Source organism: Equus quagga, chromosome 6 (assembly GCF_021613505.1).
Source record: "Equus quagga isolate Etosha38 chromosome 6, UCLA_HA_Equagga_1.0, whole genome shotgun sequence".
Taxonomy (NCBI): domain Eukaryota; kingdom Metazoa; phylum Chordata; class Mammalia; order Perissodactyla; family Equidae; genus Equus; species Equus quagga.
Genome location: NC_060272.1, coordinates 130903512 through 130927262, shown reverse-complemented (window position 1 = coordinate 130927262; position 23751 = coordinate 130903512). Strand labels below are relative to the sequence as shown.

Below are 23751 nucleotides of genomic sequence, written 5' to 3'. Positions count from 1 at the left end.
GTTTGGGGCTCTGTGTATCGAATATTTAGAGTAATTTTCTTCTTGACTAGGTTAGTCGGCAAAAGTAAAAAATATTTAAAGTTCTGATTTAAAATGCTTTATATTTCATTAATATGCTGTGCTAGTATTGCAGTACTGTATTTGTTCAACAGCTGTTAAGAGCATCAGCTGTGCTTTCAGAAGTTATGTCTGGATGCTGTGTACCCTTTTAGGAATAAAACAGATGATATCACTGTAGAGAAATGCAAAGAATCTTTGAGTCATAATATTAAGCTGAAAAAGCTAGGTCTGAATAAATTAGTAATTGGTGTTTACCTTCCATATGGTAATGAATAGTGACTTTACAGTTAGAAGTGTGAGGGTGAAGCAGTATCAAAATGAAAATATGGAGATATGTAGACTCCCCAGGCTGTCGCCTATTGCAAGGCGCTATTATTAATCACTATTCTGCGTATTATCTTTGGTGGGTGTCAACTAATGTCTTCTTGTTAATGTCAGGCATTTAAATGGAGTCACTGGAAGGCTGCTTTGTTTCTGTACTTTTTGTGCATTTGGGAAGCACAGGCAGTTCTTAAGTTTAGCTATTGCTGCCTTAGGGCTGTTATTTGTGGCTGTTTGCCCTGCCCCATGACTTTGCACTGACCCTACACCTCTCTTCAGAGACACCTGGGGCCCCGGGCTTTGGTGTGTCTTGCACTCTGTGACATTTCTTCTTATGCCTTGTTTCTGTCTGAAGTGCTTTGAACCAGGCTTGTTCTTCTGGTCACACAGTGAGTGAGTGGGTGTTCACAACTGGTGCACAATTCACTTTGGTGGATTTCTTTCCATTTATCTTTTTATTTTAGTGTGTGTTTAACGTCTGGTTTTCCCGCTTCTTTTCCTTTGCCCTTTCTTTTTGACCTTCCTCCAGGGCTCCTTTTGTGATTTGCTGAAGTTTTCTCCCAACATTTTATTGTGAAAATGTTCAAATACAAAGAGAAGTTGAAAGAGTTGTGCAGTGAACAGTTACCTTTTTGCTATATTTGCTTTATCATGTCTGACTAACTATCCATCATTCTTTTTTTTCCCCCTGCTTTTTCTCCCCAAATCCCTTCAGTACATAGTTGTATATTTTAGTTGTGGGTCCTTCTAGTTGTGGCATGTGGAGCGCCGCCTCAGCATGGCCTAATGAGCAGTGCCATGTCCGCACCCAGGACCCAAACCGGCGAAACCCTGGGCTGCTGAGTGGAATGCACAAACTCAACCACTTGGCCACAGGGCTGGCCCCCATCATTCTTATCTTATTTTTTTGATGCTTTTCAAAGTAAATTAAAGATATCAACATACTTTATCCCTAACACTTTAGCATTCATATAATTAGAGTTTAATATTTGTTTGTGTGTCTTTTCTTTTTTAAGATGAAATTTACACATAGGCACATTTTAAGTTTATCAGATGTGTATACTTATGTAACCATGTTTCCTATCAAGATACAGAATATCACCCTCATTCCACAAAGTTCTGCTGGTTTCATTTTGTTTTCTTGGTACAGGCATCCTGCCTCCTTTAAGGTTCTTGTGATTTTCTTTATGTACTGCTGACTGCTTCCACCTCATCCCCAGCTCTCATTTCCATGAGTCTTGCCATGAGAGTCTTTTCACTGGGGGCTTTTGCAGATTCCCCATAACTCTAATGTGGACTGTGTTCTCCCAGTTTATCAGTCCTTGCACATGTTGTAATCACTTTCCTCAGTCTTCAAGTATAAAATGACAGGAGAAAACATTGTCGTCCTTTACATCCCTTCCTTCTTATGACAGCCATGCTAGCCTAGACCCTCATTGCTGCATTCTCAGACTGTTAAAATAAAATAGTATGCTCCCTAGCTGGGAGGCAGCATGATTGATGTACTGGACGCTACACACCTCTGGTGGTTAGGAGGCTGGTGCCGTTAACACCCAGCATAAATTGTGAGCAAGTTACTTAGGGGCACAGCATGGAGGTGAACTGTGTCACTACCTCTAAGATCCTTTCTAGCGATAAAGTAGAAGCTCTACTTTATGATTTAGTAGTTTTTATAATGGGAACATTAAAGTCATAGAAATTAGTTCATGAGTATATTCTGCTTTTTTTTGCTTATGCCTAATGACTTTCCTTAGACCCTTCAGTACACTGGCTAGAACAGATACCCTAGTTGTCTTTGAACAGTAGTGATATTATCTGTGGGTTTTCTCTCATTGCCTTTATTACGTTGAGGAAGTTCCCTTCTATTTCTAATTTGTTAAGTCTTTTTATCATGAAAGGATATTAGATCTTATCAAATGCTTTTTCTCTGTCTATTGAAATTACCATGTGGTTTTTATCTTTTATTCTCTTGATATGGTGTATTACATTGTTGAGAAGTTAAACAACTTTGCATTCTTGGGATAAACCTCACTTGGTCATGGTGGATAATTCTTTTTGTATGTTGCTGGTTTGCTACGATTTTGTGGAGTATTTTTCATCTGTAGTGATAAGGGATATTTTTCTGTAGTTGTCTTTTCTTGTGATGTCTTTGCTTTTGGTATCAGGGTAATACTGACCTCATAGAATGAATTAGGAAGTATTCCCTTCTCTGTTTTTTGGAAGAGTTTGTGAAGAATTGGTGATTATTGTTAATTCTTTCATTGTTGGGTAGAATTTACCAGTGAAGCCATTTGGGCCTGGGCTTTTCTTTTTGGGAACTTTTTTGATGACTAATTCAATCACTTATTACAGATTTTCTGTTTTTCTTGAGTCACTTTCAGTACTTTGTGTCGTTTTAGGAATTTGTCATTTTGTCTAGGTAATCTAATTTGGCGGCATTCACTTGTTCAGGGTATTCTTTTATAATTCTTTTTATTCCTCTCAATTTGGTAGTGGTGTTCCTTATTTCATTCCTAATTTTAATTACTTGAGTTTTCTCTTTCTTTTCTTGGTTGTTCTAGCTAATGGTTTGTCAGTTTTGTCAATCCTCCCCCAAACCCCCCCAAGAGCCAAGTTTTGGTTTCGTTGATTTTTCTTATTTTTTATTCTCTGTTTCATTTATTTCTACTGTGGTTTCTTTCTTTTTTTTTTTTTAAAGATTGGCACCTGAGCTAACAACTGTTGCCAATCTTCTTTTTTTTTTTTCCTCTGCTTTTTTCTCCCCAAATCCCCCCACTACATAGTTGTATATTTTAATTGTGGGTCCTTCTAATTGTGGCATGTGGGACATCGCCTCAGCATGGCCTAATGAGCAGTGCCATGTCCGTGCCCAGGATCCAAACCCTGGGTCACCGAAGTGGAGTGCGCGAACTTATCCACTCGGCCAGGGGGCTGGTCCCCCTACTGTGGTTTCTATTATTTCCTTCTTTAAAAAACTATTTTGGAATCACTATTTTGGAATAATTTTAAGATTTGCAAAAAAGTTGGAAAATGATACAGAGAGATCTCTAATATTCATCCAGCTTCCTTCTTAACGTTAACATTTTACATCAACTGTTGGCAGACTTTTTCTATGAAGATCAGATTGCAAATATTTTACGCTCTGTAGGCCACATACAATCTTTCTTGCATGTTCTTTGTTGTAACATTTTAAAAAATGTTAAAACCTTTCTTAGCTGGCTCACCATACAAAATCAGATCTCTGGCTGTAATTTACTAACTTCTGTCTTATTGAATCATTTTTCAAGACAAAGATAATAACATTGGCACAATATTATTAACTAAATATAGACTTTATTTGGGTTTCACTAGTTTTTCCACTAAAGTCCCTTTTCTGTTCCAGGATCCAATCCAATTAGTTGTCATATCTCCTTAGTCTCTTCTGACCTCCAACAGTTTTTTTGACTTTCCTTGTGTTTCATGACTGTCACATATTTGAAGAGTATATTTATCAGTTTTTTTTGGGGGGGAAGATCAGCCCTGAGCTAACATCTGCTGCCAATCCTCTTTTTGCTGAGGAAGTCTAGCCCTGAGCTAACATCCATGCCCATCTTCCTCTCCTTTCTATGTGGGATGCCTGCCACAGCATGGCTTGCCAAGCAGTGCCATGTCTGCACCTGGGATCCTAACCGGCGAACCCTGGGCTGCCGAAGCATAACCTCTGCACTTAACCGCTGCTCCATCGGGCTGGCCCCTATCAGTTTTTAAAATAATTAAATTGGTTACCTATCATCCTCCAAAGGTGAATAATTAATATTTAAAAAAATATCACTATGAATTTGTGGATTTAAACATTGATGATTGATGAGTTTCAGTTATTTCTAGTTATTATCCTTTCTGAAGTTCTAATTATCCTGTCTTTGGCCAGTGAAAATCTCTGCAGTTTGCCTCCTGAGTGCTTTTTTGATTTGATCCTAGTAAGAAACTGGTATAGGATATTCCAGACTTATCTTGTACACTTCCTGCTTTGTACCTTGAATTAGCCATTGCTCTACGGAACCCTGGCATCTTTTAGTGGGAAATGGTATTTAAAGACCTCAACTTGGTAATTGATCATATTTATCATTACTGGGTTGGTCATTGTTTACAGGTCTCCCCAGTGGACAGAACTATATTTGAGTATAAAATCAGTGATGTAGGCTCTAAATGGTAGGCTCATATTTCCTGTATTATATTGTCAGCTGTCAATTATGCCATTACACAGCCAGCATTTTTGTTTATCTACAATAAATTAGTCACTCTGGTGGAGTTCAATAGTTTGTCACCTGCTTTGTTCCATGTGACAGATAATACATATTTTTTCCTGTGATAGTGTTAACACAAGGCCACCTCATTTATATCCTTAAAAGTATGTTTTACTTGATAGAGGTGGCTCTCAAGTGAAAAAATGATAATGTGGCAGCCAATGCCAGCCTGGAGGACAGGGTGGTGCCCCGACTGCTTTAGGGCACAGCCAACAAGCCATCTGGAAGTTGCAGAGATTCTCCACTCTCCTCCTTTTGAAATAGTTGTACTATATCTGCGTACTCAGTTCATGTACCCATTGTATACTTCTCCCTTTGGCCATCATTTAGTTTTATTTCTACAATGAGTATGTGCTTAATAGTCATCATTAATACTTACGTCAGTGTCTCTAGTTATTTCGGTTGTCTAAAAGCCAATGTGCTGTTGATTTTTCAGGAGAGGCTCATGGGAATAATTTTCCCTGCATTGTTTGCTGCTGGTAAGAATTGATGCCCTTTATACTTGAGTATAAAGTCAGTTTTGTAGGCTCTAAATGCTAGGCTCATATTTCCTTTACTTGAGTATCTCAAATGTTACTTTATTTTCTTTTTGCACAAGGCACTGCTTTTGACAAGTTTATTGGTAGTCTCATTTCTTTCCCTTATAAGCCTCTTGCCGTTTCTGCCTGTGGCTCAATGGTTTTTTTTCCTTTAGAGCCCAGGTCTTTTCCTAGAAAATGTCTCAGTGTGGGTTGTTATGGGTAGATATTCTCAGGTATGATGTGTTTTCTTTCACATATTTAAGCATCATTTTATTTGCTTTCCAGACATTTTTCTTGAATTTTGGTTCTTTTCCTTTTAAAGATTGGCACCTGAGCTAACGTCTGTTGCCACTCTTCTTTGTTTTTTTCTTCTTCTCCCCAAAGCACACTAGTACACAGTTGTATTTTCTAGTTGTAGGTCGTTCTAGTTGTGGCATGTGGGATGAGCATGGCTTGATGAGCGGTGCCATGTCTGTGCCCGGGATCTGAACCGGTGAAACCCTGGGCCGCTGAAGCAGAGTGTGAACTTAACCACTGGACCACGGGGCCAGCCCCTGAATTTTTTTTTTAAATTTTATTGATTGATTGATTGATTGAGGAAGATTAGCCCTGAGCTAAGATCTACTGCCAATCCTCCTCTTTTTCCTGAGGAAGACTGGCCCTGAGCTAACATCCATACCCATCTTCCTCTACTTTATATACGGGATGCCTGCGACAGCACGGCTTGACAAGCGGGGTGTAGGTCCACATCTGGGATCCAAACCAGTGAACCTGGCTACTTCGGTGGAACATGTGAACTTAACCACTGCACCACAGGCCGCCGGCCCCTGAATTTTGGTTTTAAACATTTGTACTCTCCCATTTCTGTCGTTTTCTTCTTCAGAGGTTTGTATTTTCCACAGGTTCAGGTTAGGTTTTTTGCTTCTGTTCAATATGTGACACTTCCTTTTCTCTTATTCCTTCTTATCTTTTCACTTCTTTTCTTTTTCCTTTTTAAAAAGAGTTTTTTTTACTTTACTTATTTTTTCTTTTCTTTTCTTTTTTTTGAGGAACATTAACCCTAAGCCAACATGTGCCACCAATCCTCCTCTTTTTGCTGAGGAAGACTGGCCCTGAGCTAACATCTATGCCTATCTTCCTCTACTTTATATGTGGGATGCCACCACAGCATGGCTTGACAAGCGGTGCCATGTCTGTACCCGGGATCTGAACCAGTGAACCCTGGCCTGCTGACGTGGAACACGCAAACTTAACTGCTGTGCCACCAGACTGGCCCTTCTTTTTTACTTTAAATATTTTCCCCTTTCACCTTATATTTCTCTTGAGGCATTAACTGTTAAAAGTTTATTTTGTGTTCCTTCTCGTTTAGTCTTCAGTTTCATTTTGGAATTAGAAACACTCAGACATACGCTATTCTTCGTGTCTCGTTACAGTTTTCTTCTTGCTCCATATCTCAGTGCATTTTGAACTGGAAGCTAGCAGCCTGGCTGTGTTCTCTGGGCACTTGTCTGGCGTGCTGTCATGGGTGATTGTTTTCCTCTTGTAATAACTTCGTATGGGATTTGACCTTTGGTTTCTATTGTTTGTCGTGAGTTTCTTGGGCTGTTAGACGGCCACATGGTGCAGAGCGGATTTTCTAACTTCTGAATGTTTCCTCTTTTCTGTGTAATTGTGTTGGCTTGCTCTCTAAGTTTTCCCGGCTCTGTTCTTTTCCCTGACCATGGACCTTTTTTCCCTTTCCTGTAGATGTGGCTCAGTTTTGATTCTACTCCTAGTAGTTTCTCCTGATGGGAGCTGGTTGATTTCAAGAGTTTGTGATGGTTACCCCAGTCTCTTAAACCCTTTCTGCAGTGCTGGCACGCTGCTTGCTCTTGCAGTCATCAGAACCCTGTAGTGCTAGCTGCTGTTCTCAAATCGGCCCACCTTACTTTCCAGTGAGTACCTCTTGGCTACTTTGGGGTTTTCCTGTTCTTAGACCAGTCAGACACCCCATGGCTTGCCTCTGTTTACTTCATGTGGCACAAATTGATACGTGCAGATATGGTATCTGTTGGTGGTTTTTCTTCACGTATTTGTATTTTGAGGTTTGTGAGGATACTTTGTTGCCTAATTTTGTTATATATCGTTGTCCATGGGATTTTGGTTTTGCTTTAAATTTGCAAGAGTAGTGTAGATAACTCTCATAGACCCTTTACCAGATTTTTAACATGGTGCCACTTTTGCTCTGTCATATTCTTTTTTCTGTATTTTTGTGTCTATATACACACATTTATGGTTCTGAGCCATTTGAAAGTTTATTAAATACATTTTTGCCTTTTACCCTTTAAGTGTGTATTTCCTAAGAACCAGGATGTTCCATTATACAAACACGGTTCCATTATCAAATTTTGTAAATTTAACATTGCTACAATGTTCCCTACAGTTCATGTTCCAATTTTGTCAGTGTGGAATTTTCACTTACTTCAATAGTGTCAACTACCCTAGTAATGTCCTTTTTAGCACGTTTTCCCTTTCAGTATAGAATCATCATATGTGCCATTTGTTGGACATGTCTCTTTAGTCTCCATTAATCTGGAGCAGTTCTCAGCCTTTCTTTGTCTTCCATTATATTGGCAAATTTGAAGAAATGCAGGCCAGTTATTCTATAAAATATTCTTCAGTTTGAGTTTGTCTGATGTTTTCCTCATGATTAGATTCAGGTTATAGATCTCTCATTGGAATACTATGTAACTGACGCTGAGTATTTCTCAGAGTACCACAAGGGAGTCACATGATGTCTATCTGCCCCTCATTGAGGATGTTGCATTTGATCGTTCAGTCCAAGTTTTGCCCGTTTCCTCTAATTTATTTTTACTATGTTTCAACTAGCAGAGAAAAAATAATCTTTGTGGAGACGCTTTGAGATCATGTATAAATAGCCTGCTCCTCCTCCTGGAAATTTCCCCCATAGAATTAGCATTCGTTCATGATTCTTGTTGGCACTTATCTTTACTGTGCTGCATGTGAAATGAAGATCTAGCTCCACTGCTTCCCTCTTAGTCTTTTTTTATCATTGCTGTATTAGTATATTTTTAAAAGTTTACCCTTGCTAGTGATCTAAGCAATAAAAATTAAACCAAATCAGACCATTTTTCATTGTTTAAATTCACTTTTTGTTTTAAGTTGGGAAATTTTGAGGAAGCAGGCTCATCTACACTGCTGGTGGAATATAAATCTTTGCAGCCTTTATGCAGAGTATTTTTGAGCAGATGGTGTGAAACTGCTTTTAACATTTTTCTAGACATTTCTTTGGTTCCCTGGTTTCACATCTTTGTATTTATTCTAAGAAAGCTATCATGGATTTGTATACAAATGTACATGTAAGAGTGGATCTTCGTAGTGTTTAGGTAGTAATGAAAAATCTGTAGAGTAAGTAAAATGCAGGACCTATCCAGTGGAATTGTTATGTAGCCAATAAACGCTATGATATCAATACTCACACATTGTGTGTGTGTCTGCCTACAAAGTAGTATGTTTCGTATTCTGTTTTTGACATCACAGAAAAATACGTAAGTGGCAAATAAGTAGTTTTGGTACTAGAAGATTACGTTATGGGTCATTGGAATTTTTTGTGGGGTGTGTGAAAATTTTGTAATTTAAGGAAATTTAATGGGAAGCGATGAGCGTTAGTATGTTTGGATTGGAGCAAGGCTGAATGAATATGAGTAACATAGAATTTTTAGGTTTGAGACTCTGGGAGTTGAAGGTATTGGTATTAGGGAAATGGGGCAAAAATTAATCGTAGGCGTTCAGCACCAGAGGCATCAATGGTTTACTTTCATTCCTGAAAGGTTGCCTTTACCCAAAACCCAAATGTGTCATGTGGAAGCGTCCTGTGGTCCTTTGTTTTTCCCTTTCACTCAGTGAGTTCACGCCTCTGGTCCTTTGGCGCAGTGCTGGGACTTGTCAGTCGGTTATGGGTCACAGGAATGAGTGTCTGATGTGCATGCAGGTGTAGTGAGAGTGTAGGTAGGGCCCTTGTGGATACTGGGGAGGATTGAGGTAAAATTTGCAGCACGTACACACACTGAGTTTCTGTACAGAGATCTTTCTGGTGTATCTGCAGCAGGTAAACTGAGGCCACAGCAGGCCTAGGCTAGGGTGACAGGATTGGCAATTAGATTGGAGGGAACAGGCCAAAGTTGGCTGGAGCTGGTACAATCAGCCACCCACATGGACCGGGAAGCCCTTGGGAAAAGTGTTTTTACAATGCCAAAAATACTAACAGAACTGCCCCACTCTCCTTCCTCAGGCGAGATTCTTTGAAATGAATGTGTGTTAAAAATTGTTTATTATTAGATCCTTTGTAGGTTTTTTTTTCTAGGATCATTCAATAATTTAAGCTGTTTAACTTTTTAAATATTGATGTTGCGAGTTAGTATAGATTTTAGCTAACAAGGGTCACTTTTCCAATAAACTAATTTGGAGTAATTGTAGATTTACCAGAAAGTTGCACAGAGGTCGAACAGATGTTCCTGTATACTCCTCACCTACTTTCCCTGTTGTCGTAGTCATGGTACCTTTGTCAAAGCTAAGAAACCAAATTGATAGATTACTATTAACACTGCAGAAAAGAGTAACTTTTTTTTATGCCTAATTTTTTGTTGCCAAAAATATCACAAAAGGAAACCTCAAAAATTCAGTAATTTGTTTTTTTTAAAAGGATTTTGAGTGAAAAAAGCAACTGGAAAGGAGTTTTCTGCAGAGGTGACTAGTGCTTGAAAGTTTCTTTTTTACAAATTTTGTTAAAACTGTTGTTTTTATTGTGGTTAAAAACAATTTTATTTAGATACATACAGCCTTTTCTCTTAAACTGACGTCTGTGCCAGTCTTCCTGTACTTTATGTGGGATGCTGCCACAGTGTGGCTTTGCAAGCGGTGGTAGGTCTGTGCCTGGGATGCGAACCTGCGAACCCCTGGCTACCAAAGTGGAGCACGTGAACTTAACCACTATGCCACTGGGCCGGCTCCTAGAATACCTTTTTAGGGTTGACAGCAGACCTTTTTTGCTTTTTGACAGCAAGGATGGTTCTAAGCTTATGTTGTGGCAGTTTCCACCCCTTCCTGTTCTTCCACTATTTTTTTTGTTTTGAGGAAGATTAGCCCTGAGCAAACATCTGCCACCAATCCTCCTCTTTTTGCTGAGGAAGACTGGCCCTGAACTAACATCCGTGCCCATCTTCTACTTTATATGTGGGACGCCTGCCGCAGCACGGCTTGCCAAGTGGTGCCATGTCCGTACCCGGGATCCCAACCGGCGAACCCTGGGCTGCCGAAGTGGAACGTGCAAACCTAACTGCTGAGCCACCAGGCCGGCCCCTCTTGCACTTTTTCTTGTACTTTTTACTCCATCTCCCCGAGGGAAGGAAAATTCAAATGAGTCACATGGCCAAGGAAGATGAACAATAACTTTAGGTCACTTGGCCAAAGGATGGGACCTTGTTGAGGTCTTTAAGAATATAGTTAATCATGGGGCGAGCCCCGTGGCCAAGTGGTTAAGTTTGCACATTCTGCTGCGGTGGCCCAGGGTTTTGCTGGTTGCGATCCTAGGCATGCACATGGCACCGCTCATCAGGCCACACTGGGGCAGCGTCCCCACATGCCACAACTAGAAGGACCCACAACTAAAAATATACAACTGTGTCCTGGGGGGATTTGGGGAGGAAGCAGCAGAAAAAAAAAGATAGGCAACAGTTGTTAGCTCAGGTGCCAATCTTAAAAAAAAAAAGGATGTAGTTAACCAATATGTCTATTACCATAGTGCTGTTTTACTTCAGAGTGTTTATCTGTTTGCACCAGATTTTGGCATCTAACTTATATTTTTGATGCTCAAATCTTTAACAGTCGTGTGTGCTTTCCAGGCAACAGCTGAACAGATGCGTCTCGCTCAAGTGATCTTCGATAAAAATGATTCAGAGTTTGAAGCTAAAGTGAAACAGGTATGTTCTGGCAAAGGATACTGTCCTTTTTTGTAATCTATTCTTATTTGCTTAGAAAGACAATTTCATTAGAGATTTTAATTTTAAAGTATGCTTCTTGCTTTTTCTCAACTAATTGGTTTTAGCTTGTGATTAAATGCCTGTATTGGTGACTAGAATGAAGGAATTGAATATGTTCATCCTCGTGGCAGTAGAATCTTTCTGAGTTACTAGTGTTACATGTGAACCATGAGCTAGACATTTGTGAAAACACATTGACGTTGTCTATACCTGTGTATAGAAAGTATACTTAGTGTTTGGCAAGTTCTCAGAAAATTTTGTTTAATGTTAAGGAAGAGCTGAATTGCCTTTTCATACGTGGTGGTGATGCCAAACATATTGGAAAACTAGGAAAATTAAATCGTACAATGATGTCTTCATTTAGGATTTTAATGAGAGGCCTTTTTGATAACTTAATATTAATTTCAAATCCTTCTTTCCTCATAAGACTTCTTTTCTCTTCAAGATTCTAGAAACCAAGCTATAACCCTTAACCTTGGTCCAACTTTTGGTAGAGGTCTGCCAGTACGTGTTCCTTGGAGCGAATGTCCCACAGTGAACTCTCTAGCCCTTTACTATGTAAACTCTTTGTTCTTACTTATAGTGGCTGTCATCAGGCTAATGGTAATATTTTTGGAAGGCCATGAAAAGGATTTATTAAAATTATAGAACTCATTCTCTGGAATGAGGTTTATGTACAGCGTGAGACATACTTTTACATGTTATACTACCTTTTATCTAAACAACGTAGCAGATACACAAGAAAGAACACTGGTCGTGGAGTTCAGAGTTTAAAATTTTTACTTTAGTTCTTTCTCTTACTAATCCAGTCACCAGGGGAATTTTGATGCTTACTGTGCATCTTAACAATTGCATTTGACAAGTATTGGGTTAGTATAGATCATTGATAAAAACCTGACATTATTAGTAGATATCCAAAGACCAAAGCACTGGAAAGCTGAAGAGAGTGTAGAAGGTTGGGTGCGTAACACAGGGAAGAAACAGAGACAGAACGGTGAGGAGCAGCAAGCTGTTTTCATGAGATCAGGAGACCCGATTCCAAACGGGCTTTGCTGTTAATTTGTTTTTTGACCACAGACAAATCAATTCAAGTATTGGGGTCAAACCATGTTGCAGTGCAGCTAGTACATACTAAAGTAGTTACATGTAGTTAAAACACAGCGGATACGTAAATCATACATTTATTCACTGATCATTGAGAAACTTGTATTGTGCCTAATCTGTGATTGTTTCTTGTGATGAAAATGTTAAGTAGCTTATTTTTCCTTGTTAAAGAGAATGCACTGAGGAGATTTCTTTGATTACTTCAAACATAGCACCCTATTGAAGCTGCTCGAGAAAAGGTCTAGGAGTGTGTTTGTGATAGCTGCAGAATTCCACTCATGAGCCCTGAGGTGTTAAAACGTATTACGTATGTGGAGTGTTCTAATCCAAGCAGTGGTAGCCCAGGTAGGGAACGTTGTCCTGTGCAAAACAGTTGGATGGGATGTTCTGTTAATGGCAGCCACATACACTTGGTCTTTGGGAAACATATAGTCCCATTTAATAATATGTGAGTAGTTCAGAATTTTGGGACTCCCAGGCCACTGAACTAAGTTTGAGCAGTCTGATAGCCAATCTTGAGTATTCTGAGAATGTTGGTATATACATGTGTGTGTTGCTGATTAATAGTCTGATACTTGGTCAGCTTGGAGAAGGGTTGATTTGTAGTTTGACTCTGCCGGGATTGGTGAAAAGACATGGGGTGGCTACAAAAAACAGATAAACCTGTTTGTTCTTGAATTGTAAGCTCAGCATCTGGAAGAGGCCATCTTCATGTGGGAGGATTGCATAATTTCTGTCTTATATAGAAGAACCTCAAAATTAATATCAAGTGCCATTTCTGGGTCCCCCTAACGATTTTCTTATAATTTCAACAGCTTATGGAAGTGACAGGAAAAAATCAGGATGAATGCATAGTGGCCCTTCATGACTGTAATGGAGATGTGAACAAAGCTATTAATATATTGCTGGAAGGGAATTCAGACACGGTAAGTATTATTAATAGATTTGCAGTGCTAAGATTTGTCTCCAATTCCATACTGCATTTTCAGCTTCACCTTATTTGGGGTAGCGTGGTGGGTGGTGGTGGAGGGGAGTATGGCTGCAATTCCATATTTGTTTTAAGACCAGAAAGAACACGAACCTGAAATTATTGTTTTTGTTATATATGGTTTTTTCATGAAGTCATAGAATCTGAAGACTCAAAAGAGAACTTGGTCATCTGCTCCAGCCTTACATAGTTTCCAAAATTCTGTGGACATGTCGACATTTTTACCACCTGAAAAACTTCTCTTGGCTCCGCTGCTTTTTATTCTATTCATCTTTTATTTTATTTTATTTTTTTAAAGATTTTACTTTTCCTTTTTCTCCCCAAAGCCCCCCTGTACATAGTTGTATATTTTTTAGTTGTTGGTCCTTCTGATTGTGGCATGTGGGACACTGCCTCAGCATGGCTTGATGAGCAGTGCCATGTCCGCGCCCAGGATCCAAACTGGCAAAACCCTGGGCCACCAAAGTGGAGTGTGTGAACTTAACCACTCTACCACGGGGCTGGCCCCAAACCTCAAATTTTATTTGTGTACTGTTAAAAGTTTTTACATGGTTTCTTTGGATAACTGAATAGGGAAAGTTGTATTCCTGAGATTTTAGGGCATCATTTTGTGTAATTTTGTAGTCTTTGAGCTAATTGGTGTATTAACAGGTTGAAGGCTTACTACTGAGGTAGATGGGGGTGGCAGAGAGTGGGAACTTGGGGAAATGGCATTTACTTTATTCTTAGATCAACATAGGAAAAGCCTCTTTGGTGGGACAGCATATAGTGTATGTCATTCAGCTAGTTGCTGTAATCTTTTGTGCTCTATATAGCAACAGGAGCTTAGCAAGTGGTTTGCTGTCTTTATCATCAGAAAGTAGAACTCTATGGAAAAGAATTAAAATGGTAGGGAGCAAGCATAGGTAATTAGGTTTGAAAGATACATGCACACACCCTTGGTAATTGTACACACTTTGAATGACAACTCTTATCTTTGATAGACTTCATGGGAGACTGTAGGAGGGAAGAAGAAGAATTTCGGAAAAGAAAGTTCAGAAAACAAAGAAAATAGAGAGAAGAGAAGTGAGAGAGAAGTGAATCGTGGACGTGGAAACAACAACCGGAAAGGAAGAGTTGGCAATCGTGGGAGAGAATGTAAGCACAGACCTTTATCCTCAACTTCGTATTATGAAAATTGTCATGCATACTGAAAAGCTGAAAGAGTGGTCCAACAAATGCCCGTAAATTCAGTTTCTCAATGCAGCATTTGTTATTATAGTTAACACTTAGTACTGAGCTACAACTATGCAGTTCCTTAGCATCCTAACTGATGCAGTTTCATATCAGCACCGACCTGGGCTGTTGTACGTCTTAAGACTGCCTGCTATTATGAATCAAGTGCATGTCTAATTTTAAGGGAGGTTTTTCATTTATTAACAGACGAAGCTGTTTATTCTTCCCCACTTACAGTGACTTACTGTACAGACGAGGGTTGGATCGAGAGGAAGGGTTGTTGAATAGAGAAGACTTGTGCAGTACTTTCCCTTTGACCCAGATTTTGGCATCATTCACCCAAAACAACACTCACTACCTGCTGTGCAGACATACCAAAGTAGATAAATTGTAAATGAATAAAATGGAAATATTTAACGTATCACCTTAGAGACTTCCGCTGGTTTATTTATTTATTCCACAGATATTTCTTGAGTACCTACCATGTAGCATGTACTCTTAGAGGCATACAGCAATGGATACAATAGGTAGAAATCTTTGCCCTCCTAAAACTTAGCTTTTAATGGAGATAGAGTGAGATGTAACAATAAAAAAGAGAGTGTATTTCATATTAATATTATAATATTTTAATGGTGTTACGTAGAAATTATGCTATTGGGAAGAACAAAGGCAGAAAGATAGGGATTATAGGGAGAGGTTTGGCAAATTTAAATGGAGTGGCCAAGGAAGGCTTCACTGACGATTTGTGGGAGGAAAGCCCTGAAAGAGGTGAGGGGAGCAAGCTATGCCACTAATGCTCAGAAAATTTATGTATTATATAATTAATACCAATATAGGGATGAGGAGAAGAAAAGACTGTGTTGGCATCTTGTGGACAGCATCCTGGAAATACCTGTCTTGCACACTAATTTTTCCAGCAACTTCATATTTCCTTGGTATTGCTGTTCTGCTATTCTATACCTTTCCAGGCTTTGAGCCTAAGCAATGAGCACATTTTGGGGTGCCTTACATAGTTGCATAACAAGGGGGGTTTTCTGAAGCAAACTTACTTTAAGGGAGGGCAAATCTAAATAGAAGAAAGAAGTGGCATATCATTGTGATTTCTTCTCAGAATTTTCACCTATGAATTAAGCAAGATGTGCTGTCGTTCAGTTTTTGGGCCACTCTTACTTATTTTTTTTTTCCCCACTGTTTTTCGAACCCTGTGGTTAAATTTTAGACTTTAAAAAAAACCTTTTTGTCCTCGTCTCTAGTAGCTGTCTGGTATGATTATGTACAAGGGGTGCTCTTTTCTTTCTTAGTTAGAGGCGAAGAGAATGGAATCGATTGCAATCAAGGGGACAAGCCTTCAGACCGTGGCAAGCGAGCCCGTGGTAGAGGTAAGAGGGTAGGAGGAGGGAGTTGCCTGTGACCAGAAGGAGAGGTGGGCTGTTGCTATTCTGACCTTTGGCTAAGGTGTGGCACGGTGCTCTGAAAGAAGGGTCATCTTCTGAAATCTTCTGATTTGTTTACTGCTGCTTATGCATGCGGTGTTTGTGTTATGTAATTTTGAGGAAACCTATTGGTTGTTTTCATATGAGCTGGGAAGGTCCTTTAAACGAATAATTTAAACTTGAAGCTCTGACCAAAATGTCATTATTAAATTCTCCTGTGTTGGACTGTAACAGCTGTGTTTTACCCAGGTGATACTGGTTTTAAAATTCAAATTATTTACCTATTGATTCCTCTCTGCCCTGTTTTCTGTTAGTAATCATTTCTTAACATTTATTAATTTGAGATATCATTAAACCACTTCAGGAATGTGGTTTCGCATTCTTAGAGTGGTGACCGAATTTTCTCAGAGTTATAAAATCAAGATACATGATGTAATGATGTGCAGGCCTTGTTTTGGTTCAGTGGAGAAGCTGCCTGAGTTGATGGACGTTTTGTTTGATCTGTTCTTCAATGCACTTGTGGCTGTTCTCCAAATGAGCATTTCATTTGATCAGAAATACTAGTAAGTGTAGAAATAATGTAGGTAGTACATGTACGACTAACTCCCTTGGCTGTTCATTCACCCAACTATCATTTACTAAACTTCTATATGGACCAAACGTAAATGATTTCCAGAGATCAGAAGAGGGCAACATTGTGTACTAATTTGCCAGGCACAGTCAAAGATTGGAATTATCTAACAAATTTTAATTATAATTCCCTTTTCTAGACTTTTTTTTATTATGATCAATTTCAAGCATAGACAAAAGTGGAGAGAACAAAGGGGAACCCCACGTCCCCTCACTCAACACCACTTAAGGATTTTAGCCATGTTTGCTTTCTTATGTCTATTTCCTTCCTTCCTTTCTTCTCTGAAGAAATATTTTAAAGTAGATTTTTTTGGTCGCTTCACCCCTAATTACTTTGGTAAGCACCTTTGAAAAATGTAGACACTTTCACATGTAGCCATGATGCTATTTTCACACCTAAAAGTATCACAGTAAACTTTTATTATCTAATACTCAGTTCATACATAGATTTCCCTGATTATTTAAAAAATGTCTTGTTGTAGTTGATTTCTTTGACTCAAGATCCAGACAAGATTTATACAGTACATATTTTGATTCTCTTTAATCTACAGTAGATATTCTCCACCTTGTTTTGTACCTCCTTTTTCTCCTTACCATCGATTTATTGTCAGAACCATGTCGTTTGTCCTATAGGATGCCACATTTCACATTCTGCATTTGTCTCTTTGTTCCTTGTGGTGCCATTTAGCTTATTGCTCTAGCCTCGTATTTACTGTAAATGTAAGTTAGCCTAAAAGATGAGCTTCAGGCTCAGTTTTTTAGGTAAGCATGGGTAGTGTTGTGTGTTCTATATTGCATCGCATTAGAAGGAACTTTTATAAAGTCTTCCTTTTTATTTTTTAGTGACGTCTAGTAAGTGTAGAAATCAATGAGTTGATCATTTTTGGTGAGTTTATTTATCAGTGGATTTTAGGTTGACTGCAATTCTTAACATAATCCTTACCTTGGTTTTTATAGTTCAGTTTTTAAAAGACTTCTCTCAGAATTCTAGAAGAGGACCGCAACATATGTCAATCCGCGTTGTGATTCTCTTTGTGGCGAGAGCAGTCTGCTTGGGGAGCGCTGGACTCTGCTTTGTCTCCAATGTCGAGGGCTGTAGCTAGTTCTGCCAGTACTTTTTTGGTGAAATGAGTTTCGTGATGTTTACCTGAGTCTTTAGAATTAGCTGTTTATGGAGTGTTTTTCTTTCTGTGAGGTGGACGAAAATGGAACAAATAATAATAGCTAACACGTAATGTGCTTTATTGTGTAGTAGGCATTTTGCTCATAATTTACGTGTGTTTTCCTTTAATTCCCCAGTAAAACTTCCTGAAGATTGTTGTGTTGTTGTTATTCTCGTTTTACAGGTGAGAGAACTGAGTCTTGAGAGAGGCAGAGTACTCGCTCAGGGTCAGAGTTGGAACTAGTGCCGTCTTGTTCTGGAATCTGGTTCTTCAGGGAGACGGAGGGAGGGTCAGAGTGGGCAGTAGACTGGCTATCTGCCTTGTTGCCTCCCTCTTTCCTCAAGGATTACAGACTTCTTTTGAACATTAGAGGTGGGGGTAAATAGGTTTTCTTTATGAAAAGATGAAGCACTTAACTAGTGGGAAGCCCTGAAGCCAAGTCCTCTTGAGACAGTGGAATAGCTTATGAGGGACTCTGGATTGAAAGGAGCTGAACTGAGTAAAATCTTAGTGATGACACTGGCTTGCATTAAAATCCCTAATTCATACATGTCTACTTTTAGGAAAGAATGTAAAGTGTGGGTATTGGACTCAGATTGACTTTTTGTACACACAGTTAGACTTAAAAAAAAATCAGTTTACCCTCCCCTACATAAACAAATTTTAGTGAGGTATAGTTTTTATATTGTAACAGCTATATTTAAATATATTTAAACAGGCTATTGGAGGGTAGTGATCTGTGTCTGGAGATTTCTTTGAATGGCTTAGTATCCCAAATCCAGCACAGGGCAAGAAGGAGGAAAACATTTATTCACTACCCAGTGTGCACAAAAACAATTACGTTGCTTAGTGAGTATTAGTCCAGTTTGATCGTAAGTGAGCAGTGATGCAGGACAGATGGTTTATGTCACTCTCATAATTAAAGGATAAATGTCCTTTGTTTTATGTAACATGTACCTTCCCAGAAGTTTGGTTGTCGGTCATTTAGTGTCTTAATTTACTCTCTTGTGGTTTTTTGAATTAGTCTTAAAACAGTTGATAGTTCTATCCCTTTCCAGTTACTTTTGGCTCGTTAGGTGGTATGTGTACTTTAAGGTCTCCATTCTATTCATTCTTCACTTTTTTTTTTTCCTGCTTTTTCTCCCCAAATCCCCCCAGTACATAGTTGTATATTTTAGTTGTGGGTCCTTCTAGTTGTGGCACGTTGGACACCACCTCAGCGTGGCCTGATGAGCGGTGCCATGTCCGCACCAGGATCTGAACTGGCAAAACCCTGGGCCACAGGAGTGGAGCGTGTGAACTTGACCACTCGGCCACGGGGCCAGCCCCTAATTTTGACCATATTTGTGGGCTCCTCTTGCTGACTTCACATTGGCTCTGTCTCAGAACACTAATCTACGTTTGTGATTAAATTTGCTAAAATTTCAAGATGCTGTAAATTTCAGTGTCACTTTTTTCTTCCTTAATTTTGCCTTATCTCTGTAGTATTGGCTTAAAAAATACTGTGAAACAGCATGGATTTAATACTTTTTGGATAATTTATGTTAAGAATTCGGTGATCTCAGTATTACATAAAATCATACATATCATAATGAGGGAGTGTGTTTTCTAGCATGAAAACTGTGACCTGTAGTAAATGAAGTCAAGTTAAATGCCTTTATATGCCTAGTTTTTCTATACTTTTCCCGAATGTTTGCCCTAAGAATGTTTAGAGGAGCAAGAATCAGTATGATACTTGTAACAAATAATTTTCCTGTAATTCATTTACAGTTTGTGGAAAGGGATGTTGTGAGTTGTGTGTTTTTGTGAGAAAAGCAGCCTCTTTAGGGAGGAGAGGAGCAGTGGTGTTAGGCTGCCCTCGTGTCCTGCTCTTTGCTTTTTGGAAACAGCCTGGTAGTTGGTGTGAAAACCTTTGAAACTTTATAAATGTTGACCATTCAGTGGTACTTGGCCATCAAATAGTATTGTGACTTTTGTACAAAATGTGGAATTTAGCTGATATTTATTAAGTATCTACTGCATGACTGGACGTGCCCCTGAATGATACTGACTTAATCCTGAGTTTAGATTGAAGACCATGTTAAAAATCCATGAGATTTGGAGTATTCTGGGTAAAGTTCTTTGTTATATGCCGTGTAATAATTAGTGAAAAAACTAAGCATAATTCTGTGTTCCAGGACTTAAAACTGCTTACTACTGTGTATATTTAGGAACAAGTTTTTATAGAGAAAATCCCAAATTTAGCACTGTCACAGTAAAAATAGAAAGGTGGTAAGAAAGATTGATGGCATCTATACTCCTGTTTTTTTAGGCCTTAGACCTCAAAGTGCCCCCTTTGGGAGAGAAAGAACACGAACGGTAAGCAAGAGAATAGAGTGACTTTATTGGCCACTAAATTTTGCTGTGCCCCTTGGGTCAGAGCACTCAACTGTATCAGACCAATATCGTTTGCCTAATTACTGCTCACCACCTGTTTTGGTTAGAAGATCAGTGCTGTGGAATTCCTTTGTGTTAAGGTTTTAGGACTACGTAAGATCTGGGAGAGGTTTTTCTTTCCCAGGGTTTTTGGTCCTTGAGGTGCTTCTCCTGGCTTTAATGGGCTTCCTAGAGAAATGGTCAGATCTTCATGAGTGAATTCCCCTCCTAAACTATTTACCCTTCAGTTTGGCCCTTTGAGTGTAAGGATCTAGTCACAGTACTTGGATTGGTTGCTTAGGGACATATTTAAAAATTAAAGACTGATTAAAGATTTTCCAAAGGGTTCAGTGTAAATCTGGCTCCTCCTCACTCTTGTGTAACACAACCCACCAAGAACAAGAGGCAACAGTTCGGTCTCACTAGCTGGTTTTGTATCAAGATATTCTAAGAGATTTTGACTAGGAAAATTAAGTCCTTATTTTTTCACCTACACCATCCAAATGGACCGTATTTTTTAAAAATTATTTCACTGGTGTCATATTAGCTTACTGGATTTTGTTTTTTTTTTTTTTTTTGGTGAGGGAAGATTGGCCCTGAGCTAAGGGATCGTTTTCCCGTGCCAGTTTTCCTCTATTTTGTGTGTGGGATGCTGCCACAGCATGGCTTGATGAGCACTGTGTAGGTATGTGCCCCCGAACCCGTGAACCCCAGGCTGCCAAAGTGGAGCATGCTAACTTAACAACTACACAACCGGGCTGGCCCCCGAACCATATCTTTTATTGTTTGCATTCTGTTCTTCTTCATTGTTAAATTTACCAACAGGAAAATTATATGAACAATCACCATGCAGTTCAGAAAAAACATGAAAAAGTAAAAAAGCAATCCCTTGGTGAATTCCTCTGTGACAATTATGATTAAGAAAACTTTAATGGTCTTTTTTACTTGGCCTCAGTTTTATTTATTTCAGTTTTATTTGCCTAAATAAAACCAAAGTAAACACATCCACTCTACATCAAGGTAATAACACAAGCCAACCTAACTCCCACCTCTACCCAAGTTCTCCAACTCACTGGCTGTCCCCTAAGATGTGTGTGGAGTTTTATTGTGTTTGTTTTTTTAAGATTTTATTTTTTTATTTTCATTTTTTCTTCTTCTCCCCAAAGCCCCCAAGTATATAGTTGTATCTTTTAGGGTGGTCCTTCTAGTTGTGGCATGTGGGACGCTGCCTCAGCGTGGCCTGATGACTGGTGCTAGGTCCGTGCCCAGGATGTGAACTAGCAAAACCCTGGGCCACAGAAGCGAGGGACATGAACGTAACCACTCGGCCACAGGGCTGGCCTCTAAGGTGTGGATAGTGTATAGGTGGTATTTTTTTATTTTTATTAAGATTATGATAGTTAACAACCTTGTGAGATTACAGTTGTACATCATTATTAGTCATGTTGTAGGTACACCACTTCACCCCTAGTGCCCTCCCCCCACCCCCCTTTCCCCTGGTAACCGCCGATCAGTTCTCTTTGTCCATATGTTAACTATAGGTGGTATTTTTTGTAGACTACGTCAGTGTATTTAAAGATTTTATTTATTTATTTTTAAAGATTTTATTTTTTTCCTTTTTCTCCCCAAAGCCCCCCAGTACATAGTTGTATATTCTTTGTTGTGGGTCCTTCCAGTTGCGGCATGTGGGACGCTCCCTCAGCGTGGTTTGATGAGCAGTGCCATGTCCACACCCAGGATTTGAACCAACGAAACGCTGGGCCACCTGCAGTGGAGCGCGCGAACTTAACCACTCGGCCACGGGGCCAGCCCCTACATCAGTGTATTTAAAAAATCATCTCTGGGCTTCTTGCCTTCAGATATTTTAGACTTGCAGACTTTGTATAATGTAGGCCTTTATTTCCTATATCTTCTTCCATCCTTTGTTTGTATTTTGGGGTGTATATTTTTCCTAAAGTATATTATCTCATTAGTTTTTGGTCTTGGTGTATTTAGGAGCTCCAAAATAATGTAAAATTTAGTATGGCTTATTTTTGTTGGCTGTTTTATTTCACTTTGTGTTGAATGTGCTTATGCAGAAAGAGATAGTAAAGTACTTTTCATACTTCATGGGATAGCACCATCTGATTTTCTGTGCTGTAGCAGAATGTGTTTATTTTTTAGCGTGACACTCATCTTGAAGGTTAGATTACATTAGACACTTATTTTTATGTTATCTAAATAAGTGAGAAGTTATAGTAAGTGACTCCTACTCTTTTAGTCCTATATATTTCTTTATCTTGCTTATTGGTGCATGGTTTGGTAGTGTGTGGGTACTGTTTCTGACTTCTCTTTTGTCAAGATTGAGTCAGATCCGTTAGTGAATAATACTTGAAGTTGCAGAGGAGTGGTTTCCTTCTGAATGGAAGAAAAATAATACTGTGAAAGAGGCAATAATAGTTTACTCCCTAACCTTTCCCTTTTACTTTAGCTTGTTTACCTCACTGTTTTGTATTTAGACACCCCAATTAGTTCCTCTGCTTTTAAAAGTAACGAATACGTGAATACGGTCTATATAGTATAATTGAAAAGGAATTATTGAGCACCTACTGTGTGCTAACATTCGAGCGTTTATTTTTGAATCTTCTACAGTGCCTTCTCGGGTCCTGGTACAAAAAGTATTTGACAAAATGCAGTGCTCTAAAATCAATTGCTGAAGAACTAGGTTGTTTTCTGTAATTGAATAGTGACATTATTATTGCACCTCTAAATATAAGAGTATAATCTATAAAAAAGCTTCGTGTTCATGAAATTGGGGTTACATATCAGTCTTAAATGCAACGACTAATGTTTAGGTACCTAATACCAAATTGTTGAAGATATTGCTGTGAATAAGACATGGTCCCTCACATACTGGGCGGGGAGGGAGGAGGGACAATCAAGTAAAAGCACCATTTAACTTTGGAAAGTGATTGGTGATGTGATCAGCTGTCAGTAGGGTCTCCTTTAGATTGAATGGCCTGGGGAGGTCTCTGAGGAGGTGGGTTTAAGCTGAGGAGGAGGAAAGCCATGTGAAAATCTGAGTACAAGCCGAGTAGAAGGAACAGCTAGTGTAAATATGGAAAACAACTTGAGTTTTTCACAGAATGAAAACAACTTAGTGGAGAATAAAATATACACAGATGTGCCTAGGGTGCAGTTTTAACATTTTACTTCGACATAAAAAATGCAATAGACTTTTGCATTATATTCACCCAGATTCCCCAAATTTTAATAGTTTACTACATTTACTTTATCATTTTCTCTCTGTATGTACATATTATTGTTTTTTTCTGAAATCTTTGAGTATAAATTCCAGACCTAATGCCATTTTACTCCTTATAAAAATAGTTTCTTACAGAACTACCGTAATATGATAAAATTGGGAAGTTACTATGGTTGCAATCTACAGGCTGTATTCAAAATTTTCCAATAATGTTCTTGATAGCAAAAAAGAAAATATTCTGGTCCAGTATCCAGTCCAGGGTCACACCTTGTATTTAGTTCCAATGTCTCTTTAATCACCTTCAATCTAGAACAGTTCATCAATCTAGAATAGCCC

At 38.9% G+C, this 23751-nt stretch overlaps 1 protein-coding gene across 2 annotated transcripts in view; it reads left to right on the top strand.

Annotated features, from left to right (window-relative positions):
• Nucleotides 1–23751, top strand: part of UBAP2 (ubiquitin associated protein 2) — a 118583-nt gene that overhangs the window by 47258 nt on the left and 47574 nt on the right. For both annotated transcript variants that reach the window (XM_046664225.1, XM_046664226.1), the window contains 4 exons: nt 11086–11163; nt 13143–13253; nt 14299–14452; nt 15832–15909. In XM_046664225.1, coding sequence (XP_046520181.1) covers nt 11086–11163; nt 13143–13253; nt 14299–14452; nt 15832–15909 — 421 coding nt within the window. The remainder of the gene's footprint in view (nt 1–11085; nt 11164–13142; nt 13254–14298; nt 14453–15831; nt 15910–23751) is intronic.